This window comes from Cucumis sativus, chromosome 4, assembly GCF_000004075.3.
Source record: "Cucumis sativus cultivar 9930 chromosome 4, Cucumber_9930_V3, whole genome shotgun sequence".
Classification (NCBI taxonomy): domain Eukaryota; kingdom Viridiplantae; phylum Streptophyta; class Magnoliopsida; order Cucurbitales; family Cucurbitaceae; genus Cucumis; species Cucumis sativus.
This window is the reverse complement of record NC_026658.2, coordinates 14,503,268-14,525,623: the sequence shown is the minus strand read 5'-3', so window position 1 is coordinate 14,525,623 and position 22,356 is coordinate 14,503,268. Positions and strand designations below refer to the sequence as shown.

Here is a 22,356-nt window from a genome sequence, read left to right as displayed (position 1 = left end):
CAAACTCATACTTTTCTTTAAAAAAAATAGTACTTTTCAAGGTTTTCTTTCAATGCATGCTTGCATGTGAACTCTTTTTTCAAATCCCTTTTATGAAAAACGAAACCCACTAATAAAATATATATTTATCTACATTATTGTAAATCATGGATTTTCTAGTCTTATTATATACCTTTTAAGTCATATGACTCGTATCTATTTCATTGAATAAAGTCAAAGTAAAAAGAACACCCACTTGATTCATTGAATGGTCACGATAAAATTGAATATCTATGATCTCTAAACTTTTTCATTCATCTAAATTTCACTCGTCAAATGTTTGAAATTGTCGTAGTTTAATAAACTTATAATAAAAAATAAAGACCAGAGAATACTGTTTAATACTAAAGTATAATTAAATTCAAAAATTCAAAATTATTTGAGAGCTGAAATGGATGGGGAAGTAATTGATAATCCAAAAATAAACCAACCAAGCATTAATGATGACAATATATTGATAATCTTTATTGAGAACTGTCCCAAATAAATTTTCTCCTCCCTTTCTTAAGACAAAGACAGGAAAATATATAATTTCACTCAACCTAAAACTTAAAATGTTCTTAGTATATTACCATAAATATATATGAAACTAAAATTACAAGAAGAAATTATTCTAAATAAATGAAAACGAGAAAGTTATTTAAGTTCAGAAAATGGATGTATCTTTAATTTCAATTCAATAATGGTCGAATTATCGACCTAATCAAGATAAAAATTAACATAGGGAAAGATGAGCAATGCATCTTCAACTTTTTCTCTAACCTTATATAAATATAAAATTTATGAAAGAAATAAGAAGGTAGCAAATGGAAGAAGATAAACATTGAAGAAGCAAAAATGATGATATTGGGTCAGCTATTTTAGGCTTGAAGTCGGTATGTGTTTTGGGGAAATCATCTTGTAATTGTATGGTTATTATTATTAATATTATATATATATATATTGATATACAACTTTCATTAATTGTCAATCACAAAAACAGTCTTAAAAATTTTAGTGTGAATGAAGAAAAATTATATAAAAGTTTATCACAATACTAGAAATTTTCCATTTTGATGTCTGAGAGTTTATGGTGGTTACATATGTGGGATGAACTATTCTTCTTTTAACATATCTAATAAAGATTGGTTGTATAATATACTGTTGTTAAATACTTGTGTATGGTTTTATTACATTAAATTTTATTTATTTTTGAAAAAATTTTAAATAAAAAGTTAGAAAAATATTCAAACCTACCATTTAGTTTAAAAGGAGAGTTTATTGTACCTATCTTTTTATAGGAAAAATATAATTGAGGAAAGAATAAAAAACCCAAACCTTATCTTGATTTAATTACATTCCTATATTTGTTTTCAATAGTCTTCATCTTTTAATTATTTTGACTTAATTACATACTTTGAAAACTATATTACTTAATATTACACCTTATCTACTACACAAAGTTCTTTTAGAAACAATCGAAATTAATTTGCTTATGTAATGTGAATGTTTTTCCATTGGATTTATCAGCCCACCTGTATTTATTTTATTTAGTTCAAAATTTATTTCTTACTTAGCTTGCTGTAAACTAATTAATATATGATTTATAAAACTAGTTTAATAGGCATTGACACTCTCCATTTTAATAAATATACTCACGGTATATTTAACACGAAATTAAAAATTGAAAACTAAATTTTATGAAGTTTTATTAGACATTTTTTTCAAATTCAATTTTTTTTTATATATAATTCATTCTCTAATCATAACAAACCGTTGTTAGACAATTGGATAAGTTACAAAAGGACTGGTAAACCAACTTCATTTCATCCAAAAGTAATGACAATGAATTTAAAAAACAAAATCAAAGTGAAAAATTAAGTAAACAAAGAAAAAGGGTAATAAAATTGTAATTGAGCTATAAAAATAAGAAAAGAACAAAGCACCTATGACTTATGAGAGAGAGAGTGAGATAAGAGAAAAAAGTGGATTATTTAAACAAAATTCAGTTTCAAAGTTTGTTCTATAAATGGTAGCTAATTCAATACCATTCTCTTTGCCTCCCCCCATTAACTTAATTAATTCACTCCACCAAGAGAATGACCAAATAAAAGACATAGTTTCTTTCTAGATAACAAAATTGAAGAACATGAACATGAACGTGAACATAACCTCCATCAAAACTGCCTCTAATGGCATATGGCAAGGTGATAATCCTCTCCATTTCGCCTTCCCTCTTTTAATCCTTCAATCCGTTCTCATCCTCGTTCTCACTCGCTTCCTCGCCCTCCTCCTCAAACCCCTCCGTCAACCTAAAGTCATCGCCGAAATCGTCGTAAGTGTTCATTTCTTTCTAATTTCTTTCTCTCTTTTCTGATATATATATGTATGTATCACTACCTCTTCTCTTCTTTGATACCTCTAATTTTCCAATTTCAGGGTGGGATTCTACTGGGTCCATCCGCTTTCGGACGTAACAAAACTTATTTAAACCACATTTTCCCCTCATGGAGTACTCCCATTCTCGAATCAGTTGCCAGTATTGGTCTGTTGTTCTTCCTCTTCCTCGTTGGACTCGAACTCGATTTGTCCTCCATTCGTCGTAGCGGTAAACGAGCATTCGGAATTGCTCTGGCGGGAATCTCCGTCCCATTCTTTTCTGGCATAGGTGTCGCCTTCGTCCTGCGTAAAACCGTCGATGGCGCTGACAAAGTTGGATACGGTCAGTTTATTGTATTCATGGGTGTCGCTCTATCCATCACTGCTTTTCCAGTTTTAGCTCGCATTTTAGCAGAGCTAAAGCTCCTCACCACCCAAGTCGGCGAAACAGCTATGGCCGCCGCCGCATTCAACGACGTAGCCGCTTGGATCCTCCTGGCACTCGCCGTTGCCTTAGCCGGAAACGGCGGCGAAGGCGGATCAGAGAAGAGTCCATTGGTTTCCGTATGGGTGTTACTTTCAGGAGCCGGGTTTGTGGTTTTCATGATGGTGGTCACTCGGCCCGGAATGAAATGGGTGGCGCGTCGATGCACGTACGAGCACGACGCCGTCGACGAGGCGTATATCTGTTTGACGTTGGTGGGGGTTTTGGTTTCGGGGTTTGTGACGGATTTGATCGGAATTCATTCCATTTTTGGGGGATTTATATTTGGATTGACGATCCCAAAAGGGGGAAGATTTGCAGAGAGATTGATCGAGAGAATTGAAGATTTCGTTTCGGGACTTCTTCTTCCTCTGTATTTTGCTTCAAGTGGATTAAAGACGGATGTTGCCAAAATAAAAGGGGGAAAAGCTTGGGGGTTGTTGGCGTTGGTTATATCGACGGCGTGCGCCGGTAAGATTCTGGCGACTTTTGTTGCGGCGATGATGTTTATGATTCCGACGAGGGAAGCGCTGGCGTTGGGTGTGCTTATGAATACAAAGGGCTTGGTTGAACTCATTGTCCTCAATATTGGGAAGGAGAAAAAGGTTAGTTTTCTTTTAAATTATATTAAATAAAACAGATAAAATGTATTTTTTCTATTTACTCTTAAGTCTTGAAAATATGATTTTGTTTTTTAAAAAAATACTAAAATATTGAAACCAAAAAAAATCCATAGCTCATTTAATTTTTTTTAAAACAGTTTAATTTTTCTTTCTATATACAACAATTCCTCTATTTTTTTTTGTTTACATATTTAAAAAATATAATTGTGTTTGTTTCCTAAATTTTCAAAAGGTTTAATCATATTTTGAAAAATAAGTTAAAAAGGTTGTGTGAATTTAATTTTTTTTTGTTAAATTTAAAATTAGAAAAATTATTTCTTTTTTATAAAATTAGTTTTCAAAATTATTATTTTAACTAGAAAATAAAATATTATTTAGCAGTAATTGTAATATTAAATTATATTGATATGTCAATGTTTTCATCCATTTTTCTCATTTTCAAGACTTTGATATCGATTATTTTATGAAAATTTTCATAAAATTAAGACCTTACTATTTTAAGCGGTTGTAATGGTAATTTAAATTATTTTAAAATTTAAAATAAAATTACTTTCACATAAAAATGATTTTTATATCAATTTTTTTTATAGAGATTTTCTTTCTCTAAATGATTTATTTGTAGTTTTATCTTCAATTATTTGTATCATTCACAAGTTGACTCATTGAGATGCTAAACTTAGAAACCAAGAGATTTAGTAGCAACTTTTTGATTAACAGAGACATTAAATTATATTTTAAAAATAATTTATACATTTGAAAGTTTATATATGTTTGGAATGCAATTTTTTTTACAGAAAGGATTATTAATTAAACACTAAAAAGTAGTTTCTAAGCACTCTAAATTTTTTATTATTCTTAATTAACTGTTAGAGGAAAATAACTCATCTTTTAAATTAAGACTTATATTTCACTACAACTACTTATATATGAAATTAGAAAGAAAAAAAAAAGACTAGTCTTTTACATGATCTTAACTAAAATATAAAAAATTTAACCCAACTCTCATAATTAGGTTGAATAATTTAGATTGTTTAAATTATTTGAATACTTCTAATATAAATTAATAATAATAAGTTTGACAAATTTAAATTAAACAATAACAATATAAAAACGATTTGGACCTCGAAGAAGGTGATGGGTATGGAAACGTAGGTAGAGAAATTTAAACATTTCTTTTAAATCAAAATTAAGTTTGTCTTTCCTTGACCTGCATTTTAAAAATATATAATAATTTAGCTTTTTTTTCTTACCTTGTATTTAAAAAATTATGTAAGTGGATATTGAATTAGAGTTCAAACAAAACAATAGAGTTCCTTGCAAGTAAATGCAACCTAAATTGAAAAATTGTAGGGAGTGTTCAATTGAAACATCTTGTTTTACTTTTATTAATAGAAATATGTTTAGTTCATAGGCAACTTTATTTTAATTCAAGGAGAATTATACTTCAACTCTTATATAATAATTGAGGAGAATTGTAACAAAATATTTACAAAATCATTTTTTTTTTATTCTTTTAAAAAAACCATAATTTTATTAGTCAATGATTTGATTCATTATTTTTCAATAAACGTATAAGGTTAAAAAATAAAAATAGTATATGATGTAAGACCAAAATAAATGGCACATTACATGGAATTGAAAGTAGACATATTTGGTTTTAGAACTGTTGTGTTGTCCTAACACAATACTGCCACAAACAAAATGAAGTACACACCATAATGGACATACACATGTTATCAATTTGAGGCTTTGCTTACTTCATTATTTAACTCTAAACAAAATATGATCTCTAAATCCCTATTTTTATTATTTTGTTTAACCTAAAATCTAACTTTATTTGATGAGAAGCAATAGATATATATTTGATCTCCTAATTTTCCAATTCAATCGCTTGATCAAACACAGGTTTTAAACGACGAAGTGTTCGCCATATTAGTGTTAATGGCACTATTCACAACATTCATCACCACCCCCACCGTGATGGCAGTTTACAAGCCAGCCCGTGGTGGCTCCACCCCACCTACCCACCGTAAACTCCGAGACCTCTCCGCCAATGACTCCCCCGTTAACGACGAGCTACGAATCCTCGCTTGCGTCCACAGCTCCGGCAACGTGCCGTCCCTCATCACACTGACCGAGTCAACTCGCAGCACCAGAAATTCCTCCCTCAAACTCTTCGTAATGCACTTGGTCGAACTCACCGAGCGATCCTCTTCCATCATGATGGTACAACGCGCCCGCAAAAACGGCTTCCCTTTCTTCGCCAGGTTCCGCAAGGCCAGCGAGTGGCGAGACCAAATGGCTGCGGCCTTTCAGGCCTATAGCCAATTGGGCCGAGTCAAGGTACGGCCCACAACGGCCGTCTCTTCCTTAACTACTATGCATGAGGATATCTGCCACGTCGCGGATGATAAGAGGGTTACGATGATTATCTTGCCGTTTCACCGGAATTGGAGGGCATTTGGCGGCGGCGATGGGGCGGAGGAGGAGGTGGAGGAGAATGTGGGGCATGGTTGGAGAGTTGTGAACCAACGGGTTTTGAAGAATGCGCCTTGCTCTGTGGCGGTTCTTGTGGACCGGGGTTTTGGGGCCGGTGTGGCCCAGACGCCTGGGCCTGGGTCCATGATCTGTGTGGGTCAAAGGATTTGTGTTTTGTTTTTCGGTGGGCCTGATGATCGGGAGGCGTTGGAGTTGGGTGGCCGGATGGCGGAGCATCCGGCGGTGAAGGTGACGGTGGTTAGGTTTCGGCCGTCATCGGGGGATGTGACGGAGGGTAGTAATGTCATTTTGCGTCCGATGCATTCGAAGTCAAACGATAACCATTATAGCTTCATCACTACTCCCATCAACCGGGAAAAAGAAAAGGTAATTTTTTCTCTAAATACTTCACAATTTTTATTTGGAAAAAATAATATTTTTTAAAAAGATTTTAGTCTTTTCCATTTAAAAATTTATTAGAGTTAAAAATCAATTTTTGTCTTGGATTTTCATAAAAACAAAAATTTAGTAATTTTACTTTAAAAATTATAACAATAATCTATCCACTAATTTATATTAAAATATGTTATGAGTAGAAAAAAAACAAAACTATTTACAAAATAAAGATTTTTTTTATATATTTTGTAAATAGTTTTAATATTTTATTACTCCTTATCCTAAAATAGTACTATTACAAATTAACAAAAGTCACTAAGATAAGCTAATTAAGGGGTAAGTTTCTTTATAAAATTATAAAAAATTTAATTGTTAAATAATAAAAATGACAATTTTGCATACAACCACTAAAATGTTACAAAATTGACCAAGATAATTGTATTTAAAAAATATAATCTAAATTGTTACATTTGTTAAAGATTAATAGCTAATTTGTTATAGTTTTAAAATCAAATAACTATAGGTTATTCGGTAATTATTTTGTTTTTTTCTTCTTTGAAACGAAAACTAAATATCACTTTCATTTTAATTTTTTTCTTGTTATCTACTTTTTCATTATTGGTTTAAAAAACAAAGCTAAATATTGAAAATTAAACAAATAACACTTTTAAAATGTCGTATTTGTGTTGTAGTATTTGGATAAGATAACTATTTTACTTAACAAAAATGCATATCATTGTATGAAACAAAGAGGAAAAATGTTTGCTTCTTCAAAATCAAAATTAAATTAATCAATGTCTAAAAGATTAAATTGTTCATTGTTAGAATACAAACGAATTTAATTGCTTAGTAAACTCACCAAACAAATACAATGCAAAACAGGAGGTAGATGAAGCAGCATTGGCAGAATTCAAAAGCAAATGGGAAGCAACAGTTGAGTACAAAGAGAAGGAGGTCAGCAGCACAAACATGATAGTTGAAGGGGTGGTAGCCCTTGGGAAGGAAGACAGTTACGACCTAATCGTGGTCGGGAAAGGTCGGGTTCCCTCGAGCTTGGTGATGAAACTAGCGGACCGACCAGCAGAGCACGCGGAGTTGGGGCCAGTGGGAGACATATTGGCCAGCTCTGGCAAGGGAATAACATCTTCAATATTGATAGTTCAACAACATGGAGGAAGTGGCCACGTAGAAGAAGCTCCAGTTTTGAAGATAGCACAATCTAATAAGAATGAGCTGCCTATGTCAACTGATGGAACCTCAATTGATCATGTATAAATATATAAAATCATAGGTCACCTAACTTTGGTATATAGTTAATTCAAATGGTGCATTATGGTTGATATTTTATTGTATCAATTCACTCATTTCATATAAAAATATAGCATATTACTATCAAAATGTAATCCATCAATGATAATTGTGTTTTTGTTGTTGCTTGTTATGTACATATTAAAAAATACAGGACCCATTATATCCATAAACAACAAACCAATTATGAATGCAATTGAAGTTCATTATGATTTATCTATCAATCAAATTCCATTATGTTTAGAAAGCATAGACTTAGTCTTGGATTTATGTTTCATCACCTTTAGGCTCGTTTTTAGTTCGTGATGGTGCTTTTCGACTAACCAAATTTGAGATACCCATGACTCATAAAGAAAATTCTTTAGAGTTGTTGTATTTGTTCACAAAATCGCAAAAGGGCATCAATTAAGAATCAAAAGTATAATAGAAATGAAACGAGAAGTTGTGAAAAAAAATGGACAAAGTCGGCCCTAGAACAAATGCGGCCCAAAAGAGGCCAATTAAAGGGCATCATCGTCGTCGTCGGCCCATAGGCCCAAAGCCCTAACAAAGCAAGCGGAACCAGCCACTACAACCGCGGCAAAAATAGGAGGGACAATCAAATCAATCCCCGATTTTCTAAACAAGCGATCCGGAACGCAAAGAACGTCTCCCGGGATATCCATCGGAACCCTGACCAAACCATCGGACTTGCACTCGGCAGCAAAAGAGGAGGACGGAGAAATAGCGGAGGCGAAGGCGAGCTCAGGGGCGAAGGAGGCAGCGGCGACGGTGAGCGTCAAAAGAAGGGTCCAGGAGGCGGAGAAGACGAGGAGCGGCCACCGGGATCGGAGACGGCGGTAGAGAAAGCGGAGCATTTTTTTAAAATTGGATTTTGAGGAGGGGGTTTGGGGAAAGAAATAGAAGAAGAGGAAAGGGGAGTGGGAGTGATTAGGGTTTGGTTTAATGGATGAGCTAATTATTTAGAGGGAAGAAGATGGATGGATGGATGGATGGACGGATGGATTAGGTTTTGACTGATGAGGTATTGGTGGTTGAAATGGAGAAGATTTGTGCGCTTCCCATTCGTTCTTCATTCTTATTTTTTTTCCCCATTGATGAATAGCTAAATCGTGAAAAATAAAGTATTGTGATTTGTATTAAAAAATCTGTTTAGAATGGAATGATGGTTATTCATATTGGTAGCGGTGGTAAAAACAAATCACTTTTTTCATATTTAATTATGGCATTTTGTTTCTTTAGTGCAAAGTAGGTTTCTCAAGAGGTAAGCTATTTTGGGATGGTTTCAATATTATTAAAATTTACATAAGTGGTTTTGCGATAATAATAAAATAGATTGAAGGTTGGAGTTTCCTCTCTATGTGATATTTAAAAATTTAAAAAAAAAAATGTATAATTTAGCCTAGGTATGAAACGACTCTTTATTTTTGTTAATAAAATATAAAATATAAATTTAATTATTAAGTTTAAGTTTTAAACAAAATTAAACTCAATGTATGTTAATGCCTATTAATTAATTTAAGATAAATTTGAAGTGAAAATTTAAATTTGATGAGAGAAATAGTAAAACTTTAATTTTTTAGTTAATCAATAGAATAAGACAGAGAGATGAAATGTCAACATGCAAGACGATAATAATTACAAGTATAACATCTTTAAAGAACTACAAATACTTCTATCAATGAAATGGTTTATCGATTGCTAATATAATCAAAATTTAACCTCCATTAGCGGAGCCTTTGAAATAAGTTTAGTAAATAAAATGTTTCTATCAACATCTAAACTTAAACTTAAATGGAAGAGTATAATATAACTACATGGAGACAGCTAGATATCATAGCAATGGCAACAAATTGGCCTCTAAAACTTCTACTGATTTCCAATTACATTTACAAAACCATAGTGTTTTTTTAGTTCGTACCAAATACCTCCATGAGCAGTAAAAACAACACTTCATTCTCGTCTGCCTCGATACGATCTTCTGGGATACATATCATCCAAGATACCTCCAAGAGTTGACAATGCATCTTGAAATTTTCGGATTTTAAGGAAGCCCCTTATCGTAGATATCTCCCTCTCTGAGAACTTAGCTTTCTCCATTATCATATCAACAAGCTTTACAAGGGTGTCATCCATGGACAAAGTACAGAGACCTTCAGCCAACATAACAAATGACGAGAATTCTGGTATGTTTCCTCTCTCTATCATCTCGACTGTGAAGTCCACCGCTTCTCCAATCGGCCCTCCGCCATTGCAGAGACCACGATAAACAATCTTATATGTTATTGCATCTGGGGGTTCAGATTTGTCTAACATCTCTCTGAAAAGTCTCATGGCTTCATGAGTTCTGTTCCGTTTGAACAATGCTTGGATAACAGGATTATAGGCATGTGGTGTCAGAACCATCCCTTTCATTTGAATTGATCGGAGAAGCCGACTTGCAACCTGAACTCTTCCTGCCTTACAGAGACCACTGATAAGAGTAGCATAGGTGACGATGTCGGGATTGCATCCACTTGATGTCATAGTTTGAACTATATCTGCTGCCTTTTTAATGTCCCCGGTCTTGCAAAAGTGGGTTAGAAGTGAATTGTAGGTGAACTTATCTGGCCTTAAGCCCTCCATTATCATTTGGTCCATTAATTGAGCAGCATCTTCCACTCTCTTGCTTTTACAAAGCCCATCAATAAGAGTGTTGTAGGTCACTGAATCCCTTGAAACCCCCTGAAGTTCCATCTCATCAAATATCTCCTCTGCTTCTTCAATCCTCTTGTTCTTACAAAACCCATCGATTAATGTATTATAGATAACTACATTACGTGCACAGCCATTCAATTCCATTTCCTTTAGCAGATTTAAAGCTTCCTCCAGTTTCCTACTTGAACAAAGACTATCAATCAACATATTGTACGTAAACTCATCCGGTCGGCATCCTTTACCCTTCATTTCCTCAAAAAGATCCATAGCACTCTTGTGATTGCTAGACAAGCACAGACCCTGTATCAAAGAATTGAATGTACAAACATCTGGTAAGATTCCCTTACTTGTGAGAAGACGAGCTATTTCCGTGGCCTCATCAACTCGATTTTCCTTACACAGGGAGCTAATTATAGCATTATAGGTGACAGCATTTGGAGAGCAATCCCTTGAAACCATCTGATCCAGAATCTTCACTGCCTCCTCAATTTCACCCAGCTTACACAATCCAGAAATCAGAGAATTGTATGTGTAGATATCTGGATCAAGTCCTCCTAAAAGCATAGCATCTACAACTTCCATTGCATGCTTGGCATGACCAATCTTGCACAAACCATTCACAAGAGTATTATATGTAAACTGGTCGGGACGAAATCCTTCACTCACCGCTTCTTGAATAAAACTCAAGGCTTGATCAATCCTACCCTGTTTGCAAAACCCATTTATCAAGACATTAACAGTAACATCAGTACAAGGGCACCCATATTCTACCATCTGTTCTTTAATTCTCAGTGCACCATCTAAATTTCCCCCCTCAATGTACCCCTGCATTATAGTCGTGAATGTGGTCTCATCTGGAGATAACCCATAACTTGGCATCTCTTCCATCATCAAAATGGCAGGCCTAACCTGATGAGCTTTACAAAGGGCCTTAATCAAAATATTAAACGTCGAAACATCATGCCTAATTCGTCTTCTAACCATGCTCGAATGTGCAGATTCGACAAGTTTAAGCTTATTTGCATCCACAAGAACATTCAACAACACATTATAGAAACGGGTATCTGGCTTAATCCTATATTCATCCTCCATTACTTTAACAATGCCCACAACTTCATCATACAACTCGAATTTCCCATAACTCTCAACAAAAATCAAGAAAATACCTCTATCAAACTCACACCCAGAGAGCTTCATCTCCTCCAGGACACGCCTCATGTACTCAAACGACCCTGCTTTTCCAAGCTTGCGAAGAATCTCCTCGTAAACTGAGGAACTGGGCACAAAGTTAGGCTGCTTTGAAGCCCAATTGAAGACACGAAGGGCTGCCACTTCATCAGTCTGGCGACGAAGGGTCTCGATGAGCTGTTTGGGAGTGAAATCAGGAGGAAGATGGTGAACAATATGTGAAGAGGAAGTGGAATTAGAGGAAGAGGAGGAGGCGAGCTGGTCAGAAAGTGAAGCAGAAAAGAAAATAGAGGAATTGGAGATGGGTTTAGAGGAAAAAGAGAGGGGAGCATGAGGGAGAGACCATGGATAACACTTAACACAAGTAAAAGCCATTGAGTCAATTCAACAAACACATTGAAGGCAGGAAGAATTTTGAAGAGGTTCGCCGTCACAGTGAAGAAAGCGGAAATATGTTGAACAATCACCGGCGAAGTGGAAGTGGAATGGCAGAGAAGAGAGAGAGTGCAAATATTAGTGATAGAAATGGATGAGGAGGAGATAGCGGTGGATGAATTCAGAAGCTTCAGGTCTTCCCGTTTACTAAGAAACTGCTTGATTTGCTTCTATTCCCAAATGGGTATTTTAGGGCAAATATCCGAACTCTATTGTGTTGGATATTTGTTTTCCCCAAGTTCAACTACAAATTTCAAGAGTGCGTCCGATACATAACCTCGAAGGAGAAGCAGTCTCGCATTCACTCGTTTCGCTCTTGCTCAATCTTAAGTTTCTCTCTCTCTCTCTCTATGCAAAAAACAAAGTGGCTTTTGCTCAAACTTATCTTTCGCTTCCCCATCACGGGTTAGTTTGAAAATTTATTCGTTTGAGTTTTTAACATCAAAGTTTTAGATAATTGCTATGGTAAGATCAGTGGTTAGATTCAAATTAATTTCACTATCAAACTAACCATTAAGTATAAATTGGGAGTGGATGGCTCATGTCTCCCTTGAGCCTATAATAAACCTATGGATGGGCATGGTGTTTTATGTGAACATGAGTATAAATTAGTGGTATAATTTTTTTCTTAATGGTTGTATTGATACGATTGTATTTATTGAAGTCTCGAATTTGAACTTCAAACGTCGAAAAAAAGGAATATACATCTGTAATCGTTAAAAACTAAACCTCGTAAATAGTTGAGAGGCTAAATTAAAAATTTTGAAACTACCTAATCAAACTAAAACTATACACAAACTACAAAAGAAAAAAATCAAAATGCTTTTAATTTTATTAAACTGAATTCCATTCCAAAAGAAATTTTACATTTTTTCTTTTGCCAATGTTATTATCGTTCAATACGTGAAGGTAGAGAAATACAAAAATTTTAACTATAATTTTTATTGTATGTCTCTACAACAATTCGTAAGGAGTAATTGAGTCAAACTTAACTTTTTTTTCTCATGACTATTTCATTTTAAACTTTAATTTTTAAATTTTGTTTTCTCCCAATTACCTTAACATGCCATGGTTTTTCTTTTTCAAGGAAAGATTATTTTTAGTCAATTATTAAAGTTCTTGGAAACCTTGGTTGAATGTAAATGGCAAATAAACTTATAAATGAAAATAGTACTTACAAACTTTTTTTAAAAATCATTTGTTACCAAATAAGACAGAAAAAAAAAAAAATTGATTTCAACAAGATTTTGTAAGTTCACTTCAGACAAGCACAAATGCAGCAAGAATGAACGCAAACTTGATTGATCAAAATCACAATAGGCACCAAAGCATTACCAGGAAAGAATCAAGCAATCAAGTTTTACTAACTGCCAAACCAAATAACAATAACCCAAAAGTAGAGAGGATAATGTTTGGGTTAAAGAAGAAAGAATGTATGTTATTAAATACATCATAACTTCAAAAGCCATAAATTCAAAGTAAAGCTGAAAAAAAAAGAAAAAATAGAACAAAATAGAAATTAGCATAAGGTTTATACTAACCCCTCACTCAAGCTACATAATATTAGCTTTTATAGGTAATAATCAGACTCCAGATGGTCACTCAAGAGAAAAGAGTTGCATAACTAGTTAAAAGAAATACCATGAGAAAGTAGATGACACACAGCTGCATCTTTGTTCAAGTAGAACAGAAGATTTTCAGTGAAATCTAAGCCTCCATCTCACAAACTTTAACTCTTTCAATTCATTTCCAAAGTCTTGTGTTTGTGTTCAGTTGGCACGGCTTCGAATGACATCGAGACCCATCTCAGTTGGATCAGTTGCTTGCAGCTCTACTTGTATTCCATCAAGCTCTCTCTTGAATCTGTCCTTGGAGCTTGCATATATCATCTTGCTTCTGACCTTTGAATCATCGGGAGACCTTCATTTATGATTTAACGGTTCAATTAGTGAACAAATGAAAAATGCAAACACTGAATGGATGAAGGGGAGAAACAGAGGAGTCGTCATTACCAGGCAATGAAGAAGATTCTGCTTTTTTGGCAATTTTCTTCCGTGACAAAGTCGAAATCATAGACAGCATAACGACACTCGTTGGCAGGGAGACTAGCAGCAAAATCTTCATAACTCTGGCTAGGCCCGCCAAGTTTCTCCACAACAACTTGCTTCAGCTTCTCCTCGATCTTAAAGACAATGAAACGATGAGTTCTTTTCGACTTAAGCTCCAAAAACTTTAACTTACATTCATCGTTCACAGCCATTCCTGATGCTGCATTGGCCTATCAGATTCACAAAAGAGTGTTCTTATCAACACACTTAGGATTGAAAAAAACTTGAATCATTCTAAATGGTCAAGCTAAGTTTCTGATATTTGATCACCGATTAGTATACAATAAAAATGATGGTTGACTGACCCCCAAAACACACACCTTTTAACCCCTTCATTTGCCTTATAGTTATAGGTAAGCAAATGAAAATGTGTGAAAATGATTTTCCTTCCTTAACAGAATCGAGGATTGTTGATTGAAATATCTTGTTATTGAAAACGAAAATCACAACTCAAACTCAAATATTCTTTTAGCTTCTCCTGTTTCTGTAATGCCACAAAAGTAAATGACTTGTGCATGTACAGATAGTATTTCTCAGTTCATGATGCAAAACTCAGATCATTGCAACAACAAAACTCCATACAACTACAAAAGGTAGATTTGACCTTTGAGAGGGAAATAAATAAACTACTAAAAGTAGGAACCGTTTCTGTAATCCGTCTGCACCATTGATCATTAGACTAAATCATCCACTTGTTGCAATCACAAAAATCCATTCCAAGACAAACCAGATCAGCTATCCAGATCTCAGAACTAAACTTTAGACACCAAAACAATTCATGAACTATAAATCAACCAAAACCAAACACGTTCAAATAACTCCAATCAATTCAAATACACCCCTTAATCACATCACAGATTAAACACCAAGTTGAACCAAAAAAAGAGAAGCTAAACACCAAAAACACATTTCCCCTCAGGAAATAAGGATAATCTTGAAAAATGACCAGAAACCCATCTGTAGCAGCAAACTTCAAAACAACCAAATGGGTCATGTAATCAAACACTTGGAAAGCTAAAAACGAAGCAAAAGAATGGAAGGGATTACCATGTTTTCTCCTTGGATGGTAGCGGAAGAACTCAAAAAACAGAGAAATCGGAAGTGTTAGTCCGGCAATGAGGAATGAATGAATGGAGGAGGAAGAAGGTTATATTGGGTGGTTGAGAGTGTTAATTATGGTGCCAGTGATTCAAATAGCAGAGAAGAAGAGCGTGTCGTGCTGGTGAAAATCACTATTGAAAACGATGATGAACTTCCTTCTTTTTGTTGAAGTCGGCTTAAAGAAAAAGCCAAACTAAAGGAAAATTCAGTCTTAAAAGTAGGTTAAATTTTAACTTCACTCCCTCAACTCAATTTTCTTTTTTCAATTTGAATTTTCAAACTTTTTTTTTTTTTTGTCTAATATGTTTGTTAATTTATAATATATTAGAAAAATTAATTATTTATATATAATATAAAATTAGAATTTATGTATGATAGAACGTTAAGTTTTCAATATATGAATATTAAGATGAGTTTTTATCTCGACTCAACCGATGTCAAATCCGTAAATTAACTTAACTCTACCAATTTCGATAACACTCATTTCATCCTTCTAATATTTCCAATAATACCATCTACTGGCCACTGTCAATGTCAACTATGTTAACAAACCACCTCCACTGGTTATTTTGATGCCTAACTATGACTTAAGTTACCATCAACTACTACTACATCAACCCATGATAACATCATGCTTCGATGACCACCTTTAGAAAAGATCATACCCTAGCAATTATCTCGACTACACCTCTAGTGCCAACCATATATGGATACCACTACGAATGCATCCTGTACAACTTTTCATTTCCTTTTCTAGCACCCAAGGGTTCTACCAACATGAATAAGTTATGACCAAAAGCTATATTGATATAACTTGGTTGGGCCAATAGACCTCCAAATATCTTCACACAATTACATTATATTATTTATTTTAGATATAAACCTTCATGGTTTTACTTTTGGTTTCTTCTAAAAGGTCTTATACTATTGACGATAGTTGTTTTTTTCTTGTATATTCATGGTCTTTTCTTTATCTAGTCAATAGAAACTTTGATTGCATTTCCAACACCAATAGATATGCATAATAAGTTCTAACAAAGATGCAATAAAAGCCTAGACGAGAATTATAAGTAATTAGTAAGTCTAGCCCAAAGTCAATGGAAACTTTGGTCTTAAGTTTAGTTCTTATTTTGTCTCTAAACGTCGAAGAATTTATATAAATTTAAGAAAATATTGAATGAGTGTTAAATTCATATTTAATCTCAATCATTATGTAGTTTGAATGAGAATTATAAGTAATGAGTATATTTTAGTTTAATACTTGTTTAGTTTCAAATTAAAATTTATGTGTTTAATTAAAACTAATTATTTAATTATGTTATATAGTTGTAAGTCTATAAATAGACAACTAAGCTTGCATTACAATACTTTTGATTAACCTAAATTAAGTTTGAGAGAGTTATCTCTTGTTTAGGGATGGACTTTTTTTTTTATTTGGTTATAGACTTTACCTAATACTTTTACTATACTACTAATGCACCATCCAAGCCACTCCTATTTTAAAAGCTATCCTTCAACAATTAACTTCCATACTCAGTTTGAAGACAATGCCACCGAGCATGCTTTAATTCCAATTCGAAATTTGAAAATTCTTGCACACCCAAAAAAGCGGATCAAACAAAGTTCTACTTTATCATCTCGAATCCAAAGGCTCGAGTTTCTGTTTATAAGTCAAGCTTGGTGAATGATAGAGAAGAACTAGAAATACTTATTGTATTTTAGGGTAATACTTGGTTAGATCTTAATTTCAATTAATTAGTGTTTAATTATAATTAATCAATTATTTATGTTATTTTTTCTTGTAAGTGTATAAATAAACGGTCTAGGATTGTATTAAGGAAGTTGTTAATCAATATTTAAATACAAAACTTTGATTCTCTCCAAAAGAATTTCTTTTCTTTAGGGATGAACTTTTCTTGTTTGGTCATGAATTTCACCTTATATTTTTTATCGGTGCATCATTTTATTTTAAAATTAATTGATAACGAGCAGAGTAACTTGTCTCTTTTGTAAAAAATGTGAGAGCTATTAGTTTTTTTAATACAAGTAAATACGTCTATTTCTATATAAATCGATTTTTGGCATGAGTTTTGCCATATTGTATCGTCTGATAGATTTAAGTCGTCTCTTAAAAAGTAATAATAAAAAAATAAAATAAGGATACACTTTGCTTCCCTTCTAAAAACAGTAATAATAATAATGAAAATTCACTTTCTTTGGAAGCATTTTCTTTTTCTCTTGTTTACTTATTTTAAATATATAAAAAAAGACACGTATAAATATAAACTTTATTATAATTCGAATAGGTTTTAATGTGGACATTACAATTTTCTTTCTTTTTTCTAATGAATATAAAAAATGTGGAAGAAAAAAAAAAAAAGTAAAGACACATGACATAACTATATAAATGTGTTCAAAATTATTTATATTTCGTAGTTGATAAACATTGATACATATCTATTAGTGCTATTCAATATTCATATATTATAGATGATAGTAGTCTATATGTGTCTATTAGATTTATGATTTATGAGTATATTTTGCTATATTTATAAAAATTTATATCATTTTGCTATAATTGAAAACAACTATATTAATTTATACGAAACTAAATGTTTTCTTGGATATAAATTTTAATTTTGTATAAAATAAAATGCTCAAATTCTATATCTAGCCTTAAATGACAAAATTGATTAAAATATGATAATAAAAAAACTCATTTTTTATTTAAATATTTTCCGTTCAAATAATTCTTAAATATAGCATAACAAATAAATAAATAATTATAATGTATAGCAAAAATTTTATATTGTATCAAAGTTTATAATCTAAAATTTTGTTATACTATCATTTATAATAATTTTTGTTTAATGGTTGTTTTAATTGTTTGTAAACAGTTGTTGTTTCTAAATGATTTATTTTTAAATTAAAGACTTGAAAATGTATTTTAAATTCAGGTTAAATTTTGTTTAAAATCTATGTATACTTTGAAATGTTTTATGTATATTGTTATCAATTCATAATTAAAACAGATGTAATCATAACTTGATTCTATTGATCAATCAATCTTAATATACTTAAAAAAATATATGTATTTATATTAATAAAATTATTAGTTTAAATAACCTTGAAATTATTAACTTAATGAGATTATACATTCAAGATAAAAATATAACAACGAAATATTAACATCGACCAATGATTAAAAATACAGAAAATATAATAGAAAATAGATTTGATTAAAATACCATAAAAAATAGATTTGATCAGCTATTTTTAAAATTATTTATATACATAAAAAGTTGACTATCTCAATAATGATTTGAAATTTTTAAAAAAGAAGAATTGATAAAGAATAGAAAAAGACAATGAAAAGGGAAAAAAAATTGTTGAAGATGGATGTGTTATATTTACGAAAATTTACTTTCAAAATATAATATCGATAAAAGGTAAGTATAAATAAAAATCACAATACAAACGTTTTGAAGAAGAAGTAAAGGCCAACAGTTGTGTAGCCCAGAACTCAAACCCTAAACCCTACATATCTCTCCGTCGCACCGCTCTTCTCTTTTTCATCGGCCCATCGGGAATCATATGGCTTTCTTCTCCACCGTAAGGCGCGTTCTTAATGGATCTTCTTCTTCTTCTTCTTCCTCTTCCATTCTCCGATCCCAATGGAATGCCGTTCGTCTCAGCTCAACTCTCACATCACCCAAACTCTTCATCAGTGGTAAGCCTCACAGAACCATCTTGTGCTACGCCTTTCTTCTTATTTGGATTATTGAGAATTATTCAGAATTTTGGTATTGGGATCAATTTTCTGGTTGGATTATGAGAAATTTCCTGTATTCTTGCTCACCCTTCATTTCTTACATTTGAACAATAGTTACGAAGAACTAAATGGGAGATATAGTTAATTAACTATGCTCTGTTCCGTTACTTTTATCCCATTTGTTTATGGTCTTTGTGTTTCTATTTACATTTATGAAATTGCTTCAGTTTTCAGTAAGTGGTGGGGCTTGTTTGGGTGTAGGAATTTAGAAAATTATTCCTATCCTTATCATTCATCAATCATGCGTGCTGCTTGATAGCTTAAGCAATTAAGAAAGAATCATCATAGTTGGCTTGGTAAGAAGTCGGCAGTCGCTTATCTAAAATTTAATATCCTAATTTCTCCTTGACACCCTAATGTTGTAAGGTTAGAATGGATTGTCCGTTAAACCTAGTCCAAATACTCACAAATATATATATTAAAAATATTGAGGTCGTATAACTTGAATTGTTGTAAGAAAGTTAATTCATTTCTTATGCAACACAATGTTCCCTTTGCATTCGAAGGACTGCAGTTTGATTAACAAACCTTGCAAAGAACGAAGGGAGTAGGTATACAAAAATCCCCCCCCCCCCCCCCCCCCCCCCCCCCCCCCAATCCCCACACACACAGAGAGAAGAAGAACAAAGAAAGAAAGAAAAGAAGATGAACCTTCTCATTAGAAAAAGTTCACTAGACAGCACCCTTATTGCCTGCATCTTCGAATCCTTTATAAATCCTTCATTTGTTCTTTCATTCTGTAAGAAACACCTCTCAATTAATGAAGGGGTAGTGGTATTAGAAACCCATCTCTTCTCTCTTTTTTTTTTTATTTTTGTAAGTATGGTAGTTTTGTTTGTGTATAATTCGAATATCATAAAGATTTCCATATATGTCAAGTCCCTTTAGTGGAGTTCTCGGTCTGCCAATATACCCCAAGAAGTAGACAGAGTTACAATGCACATTTAGAAAATTCTAGGAATTTGTTGTTGATAGATAGAATGGGTCCAAAGACCAAGTCAACATATCCGGTATAAATAGGGTCGAACAAATATGATTTTTTTTCTTAATCTAATATTCTTTTATGAATTAAAGAGTAGTAGAGTATAGAAGTACATAACAAATTTAGATGGGATATGCCTGGTGAAAGTCTCACTTCTATAAAACGACAGGTCTTTCGAGATTAACAACAGATGAGAAGCTCCGAGAAGCCTTTTCTTCCTTTGGTCAGCTTGTAGATGGTATAGCACTCTCTCCCTCTCTCCAATTTACAAATCTATGAACATTTGTTCCAGAGTGCAACATCTTGACATTGCCTCAACATTTGTACAGCAAAGGTTGTAACCGATAGGGCGACGGGAAGATCAAAGGGATTTGCATTTGTGACCTACAGTACAATAGACGAGGCTGAGAAAGCTAGAGAAGAAATGAATGCAAAGTTTCTTGATGGATGGGTTATTTTTGTTGATCCTGCCAAACCCAGGGAGCCTAGGCCTCCTCCACAGCCTCAATCTGAGACCTCTGAATTTGGTATCAGAACAAACAAGACAATTGGTTGGTGTGGATAATTGCTTGCAGAATTTTTGAAATCTCATAGCATTTGGTCATTTTTTCCAATTGCATATGGTTGAGTCGGATGTATGTTCTTCATCCATGGGTACTATAGATAAAATTCATGAACACCACTCTCAAGGTGGCCTCAAAACTGCGAGAAATTGCGCATTATTTTGTTATAGATATGGATTTGGATTCAGAAAAGTATTTACTGACCTTAGGTTTATTACCCATATTTAAATTCTTAACTTCTTATATGTATTTTGTTTTAGTTCCTATATTTAATAATTATTCTATTTTGATATCTAATTTTATGTGAAAATTGGAAACATCTTTTGTTATTTCCGTTGGTATCTTAGACTAGTATTCGAATATAATACCATAGCCAATATGTGTCAATCAAACTATCAGTCTGCGTGGTGTTTTAATAACCGTTTACTTTTTTGAATGATTTTTTTTAAAAAAAGTTGTTATTTCTCACCATTATTTTCAATTAAATGTTGTAAATCTTAGGCAATTTCTAAACACAAAATTATAATTTATTTATTTATTTTTAATTTTTGAGTATTAAGTTATAAAAGTTACATTTTTAGCTTCTTTAATTCTGTTTAAAAATTTTAAGATATATTTTAAAGTTAAAGTTCAGATTGGAGAAAGTGAGCCTATTAGATTTGATAAAATAAAAGTGTTAAACCAAAGGTGGTTTGACTTATGAGTTGTAGGATGAGGACTAGGAGTATTCATTTGGCTTCTCTTGCTTTATGTGTATATGACGAATGAATTCATAAAATTGGTACTTAACATCTTATCTTGTTTCTACTCAAAATTAATGTGTTTACCCAACTCAACAAACTATCACAGGCACACAGAAACCCTACTAGGATACCTATAGCTCAGCATACTAGGATACCTATAGCTCAGCATACTAGGATACCTATAGCTCAGCATACTAGGATGTTGAAGGCAATGGGATTTTTAGCACATTGAAAGTGAGAAATTGGACATTATGAATACAAAAGTTTTCAAGTTGATATAACATAGGTCAAATATCATTCAACATACTATAGCATCGTTTTAGAAAAATTAACAATAAACAAACCATCAAAGAATTAGAATGGATATTGTTCAACCTCATCTTTAGTTATTTTATTTTTTTATTGTTGTACCTCTAAAATATATAGAAAGTGACAACTGAGTTATTTTAGATATGTACTTGACTGAGATGTTTTATGCTCGAGTCGAAGACAAAGACATTAACCATGAGCATAAGGGTTGGACTTCGACCTATCCAATTCAGTCTTAATCAAACTGAGCCATCTCTCTCTCTTCTTTCAAATTAACACATCTGGGTGAAGCAAAGTTTATATAAAAGAGACTCAACGTTCTCCCACAACCTTCTCATTTTTACATTCTTCAATATTTATCCACGAATTCTTAACACACATTTCTAAAGTTTCAACAAACAGCTAAATTGTAAAAACACTTCTATACATCATATTTGCATTCATATTCTTAAATTTTCAATATTAAAAATTGAACCCTCAAACTTAGGTGATAGTATAATTTTACTATTTATAGATCAATTTTAACATATGTCAAAGTTAGAGACTCCATTTTTCAATCGAAAGTTTAAGAATATAATTACAAGTGTATGTCGTAGTCGGGGAGTGGTAGACTGATTTGTAATTTATTCCTATATAATTAGAAAAATATATTAAAAAATTATCAAAAGTAGCAAATTTGACAAAATATTTATAAATTTTGAGATTCTATCGA

At 32.7% G+C, this 22,356-nt stretch overlaps 5 protein-coding genes across 5 annotated transcripts; 2 read left to right on the top strand and 3 right to left on the bottom strand.

Moving 5' to 3' along the window:
• The first annotated feature begins 2,063 nt into the window (after positions 1-2,063).
• Positions 2,064-7,811, top strand: LOC101207589 (cation/H(+) antiporter 20). Its single transcript, XM_004142160.3, has 4 exons — positions 2,064-2,353; positions 2,458-3,486; positions 5,410-6,369; positions 7,261-7,811. The coding sequence occupies exons 1-4, from the start codon at positions 2,168-2,170 to the stop codon at positions 7,651-7,653; spliced, it is 2,568 nt and encodes an 855-aa protein (XP_004142208.2). The 5' UTR covers positions 2,064-2,167; the 3' UTR covers positions 7,654-7,811.
• A 216-nt stretch (positions 7,812-8,027) lies between these two features.
• On the bottom strand, positions 8,028-9,025 carry LOC101207834. The gene has a single exon (XM_004142161.3). It carries the CDS (start codon positions 8,541-8,543, stop codon positions 8,187-8,189), a length of 357 nt encoding a protein of 118 aa, XP_004142209.1. The 5' UTR covers positions 8,544-9,025; the 3' UTR covers positions 8,028-8,186.
• Positions 9,026-9,359: 334 nt separating this feature from the next.
• LOC101208075 (pentatricopeptide repeat-containing protein At3g53700, chloroplastic) lies at positions 9,360-12,395 on the bottom strand. The gene has a single exon (XM_004142162.3). The coding sequence runs from the start codon at positions 11,944-11,946 to the stop codon at positions 9,640-9,642; it is 2,307 nt and encodes a 768-aa protein (XP_004142210.1). The 5' UTR covers positions 11,947-12,395; the 3' UTR covers positions 9,360-9,639.
• A 942-nt stretch (positions 12,396-13,337) lies between these two features.
• Positions 13,338-15,412, bottom strand: LOC101216727 (actin-depolymerizing factor 1). The gene is made up of 3 exons (XM_004142032.3): positions 15,162-15,412; positions 14,019-14,284; positions 13,338-13,926 (listed from the first exon to the last, which is right to left on the bottom strand). Exons 1-3 carry the CDS (start codon positions 15,162-15,164, stop codon positions 13,776-13,778), a joined length of 420 nt encoding a protein of 139 aa, XP_004142080.1. The 5' UTR covers positions 15,165-15,412; the 3' UTR covers positions 13,338-13,775.
• A 3,269-nt stretch (positions 15,413-18,681) lies between these two features.
• On the top strand, positions 18,682-20,860 carry LOC101216958 (organelle RRM domain-containing protein 2, mitochondrial). The gene is made up of 3 exons (XM_031884052.1): positions 18,682-18,945; positions 20,199-20,267; positions 20,359-20,860. Exons 1-3 carry the CDS (start codon positions 18,810-18,812, stop codon positions 20,592-20,594), a joined length of 441 nt encoding a protein of 146 aa, XP_031739912.1. The 5' UTR covers positions 18,682-18,809; the 3' UTR covers positions 20,595-20,860.
• The last annotated feature ends 1,496 nt before the right edge of the window (positions 20,861-22,356 follow it).

Coding starts and splice junctions, on each gene's coding strand:
- LOC101216958 (XM_031884052.1), top strand. CDS start 18,810: ATGGCTTTCTTCTCCACCGTAAGGCGCGTTCTTAATGGATCTTCTTCT. Junction 18,946..20,198: donor ACCCAAACTCTTCATCAGTG/GTAAGCCTCACA, acceptor ATAAAACGACAG/GTCTTTCGAGATTAACAACA. Junction 20,268..20,358: donor CTTTGGTCAGCTTGTAGATG/GTATAGCACTCT, acceptor ACATTTGTACAG/CAAAGGTTGTAACCGATAGG.
- LOC101216727 (XM_004142032.3), bottom strand. Junction 13,927..14,018: donor AGAATCTTCTTCATTGCCTG/GTAATGACGACT, acceptor TCATAAATGAAG/GTCTCCCGATGATTCAAAGG.
- LOC101208075 (XM_004142162.3), bottom strand. CDS start 11,946: ATGGCTTTTACTTGTGTTAAGTGTTATCCATGGTCTCTCCCTCATGCT.
- LOC101207834 (XM_004142161.3), bottom strand. CDS start 8,543: ATGCTCCGCTTTCTCTACCGCCGTCTCCGATCCCGGTGGCCGCTCCTC.
- LOC101207589 (XM_004142160.3), top strand. CDS start 2,168: ATGAACATGAACGTGAACATAACCTCCATCAAAACTGCCTCTAATGGC. Junction 2,354..2,457: donor AAGTCATCGCCGAAATCGTC/GTAAGTGTTCAT, acceptor TTCCAATTTCAG/GGTGGGATTCTACTGGGTCC. Junction 3,487..5,409: donor ATATTGGGAAGGAGAAAAAG/GTTAGTTTTCTT, acceptor GATCAAACACAG/GTTTTAAACGACGAAGTGTT.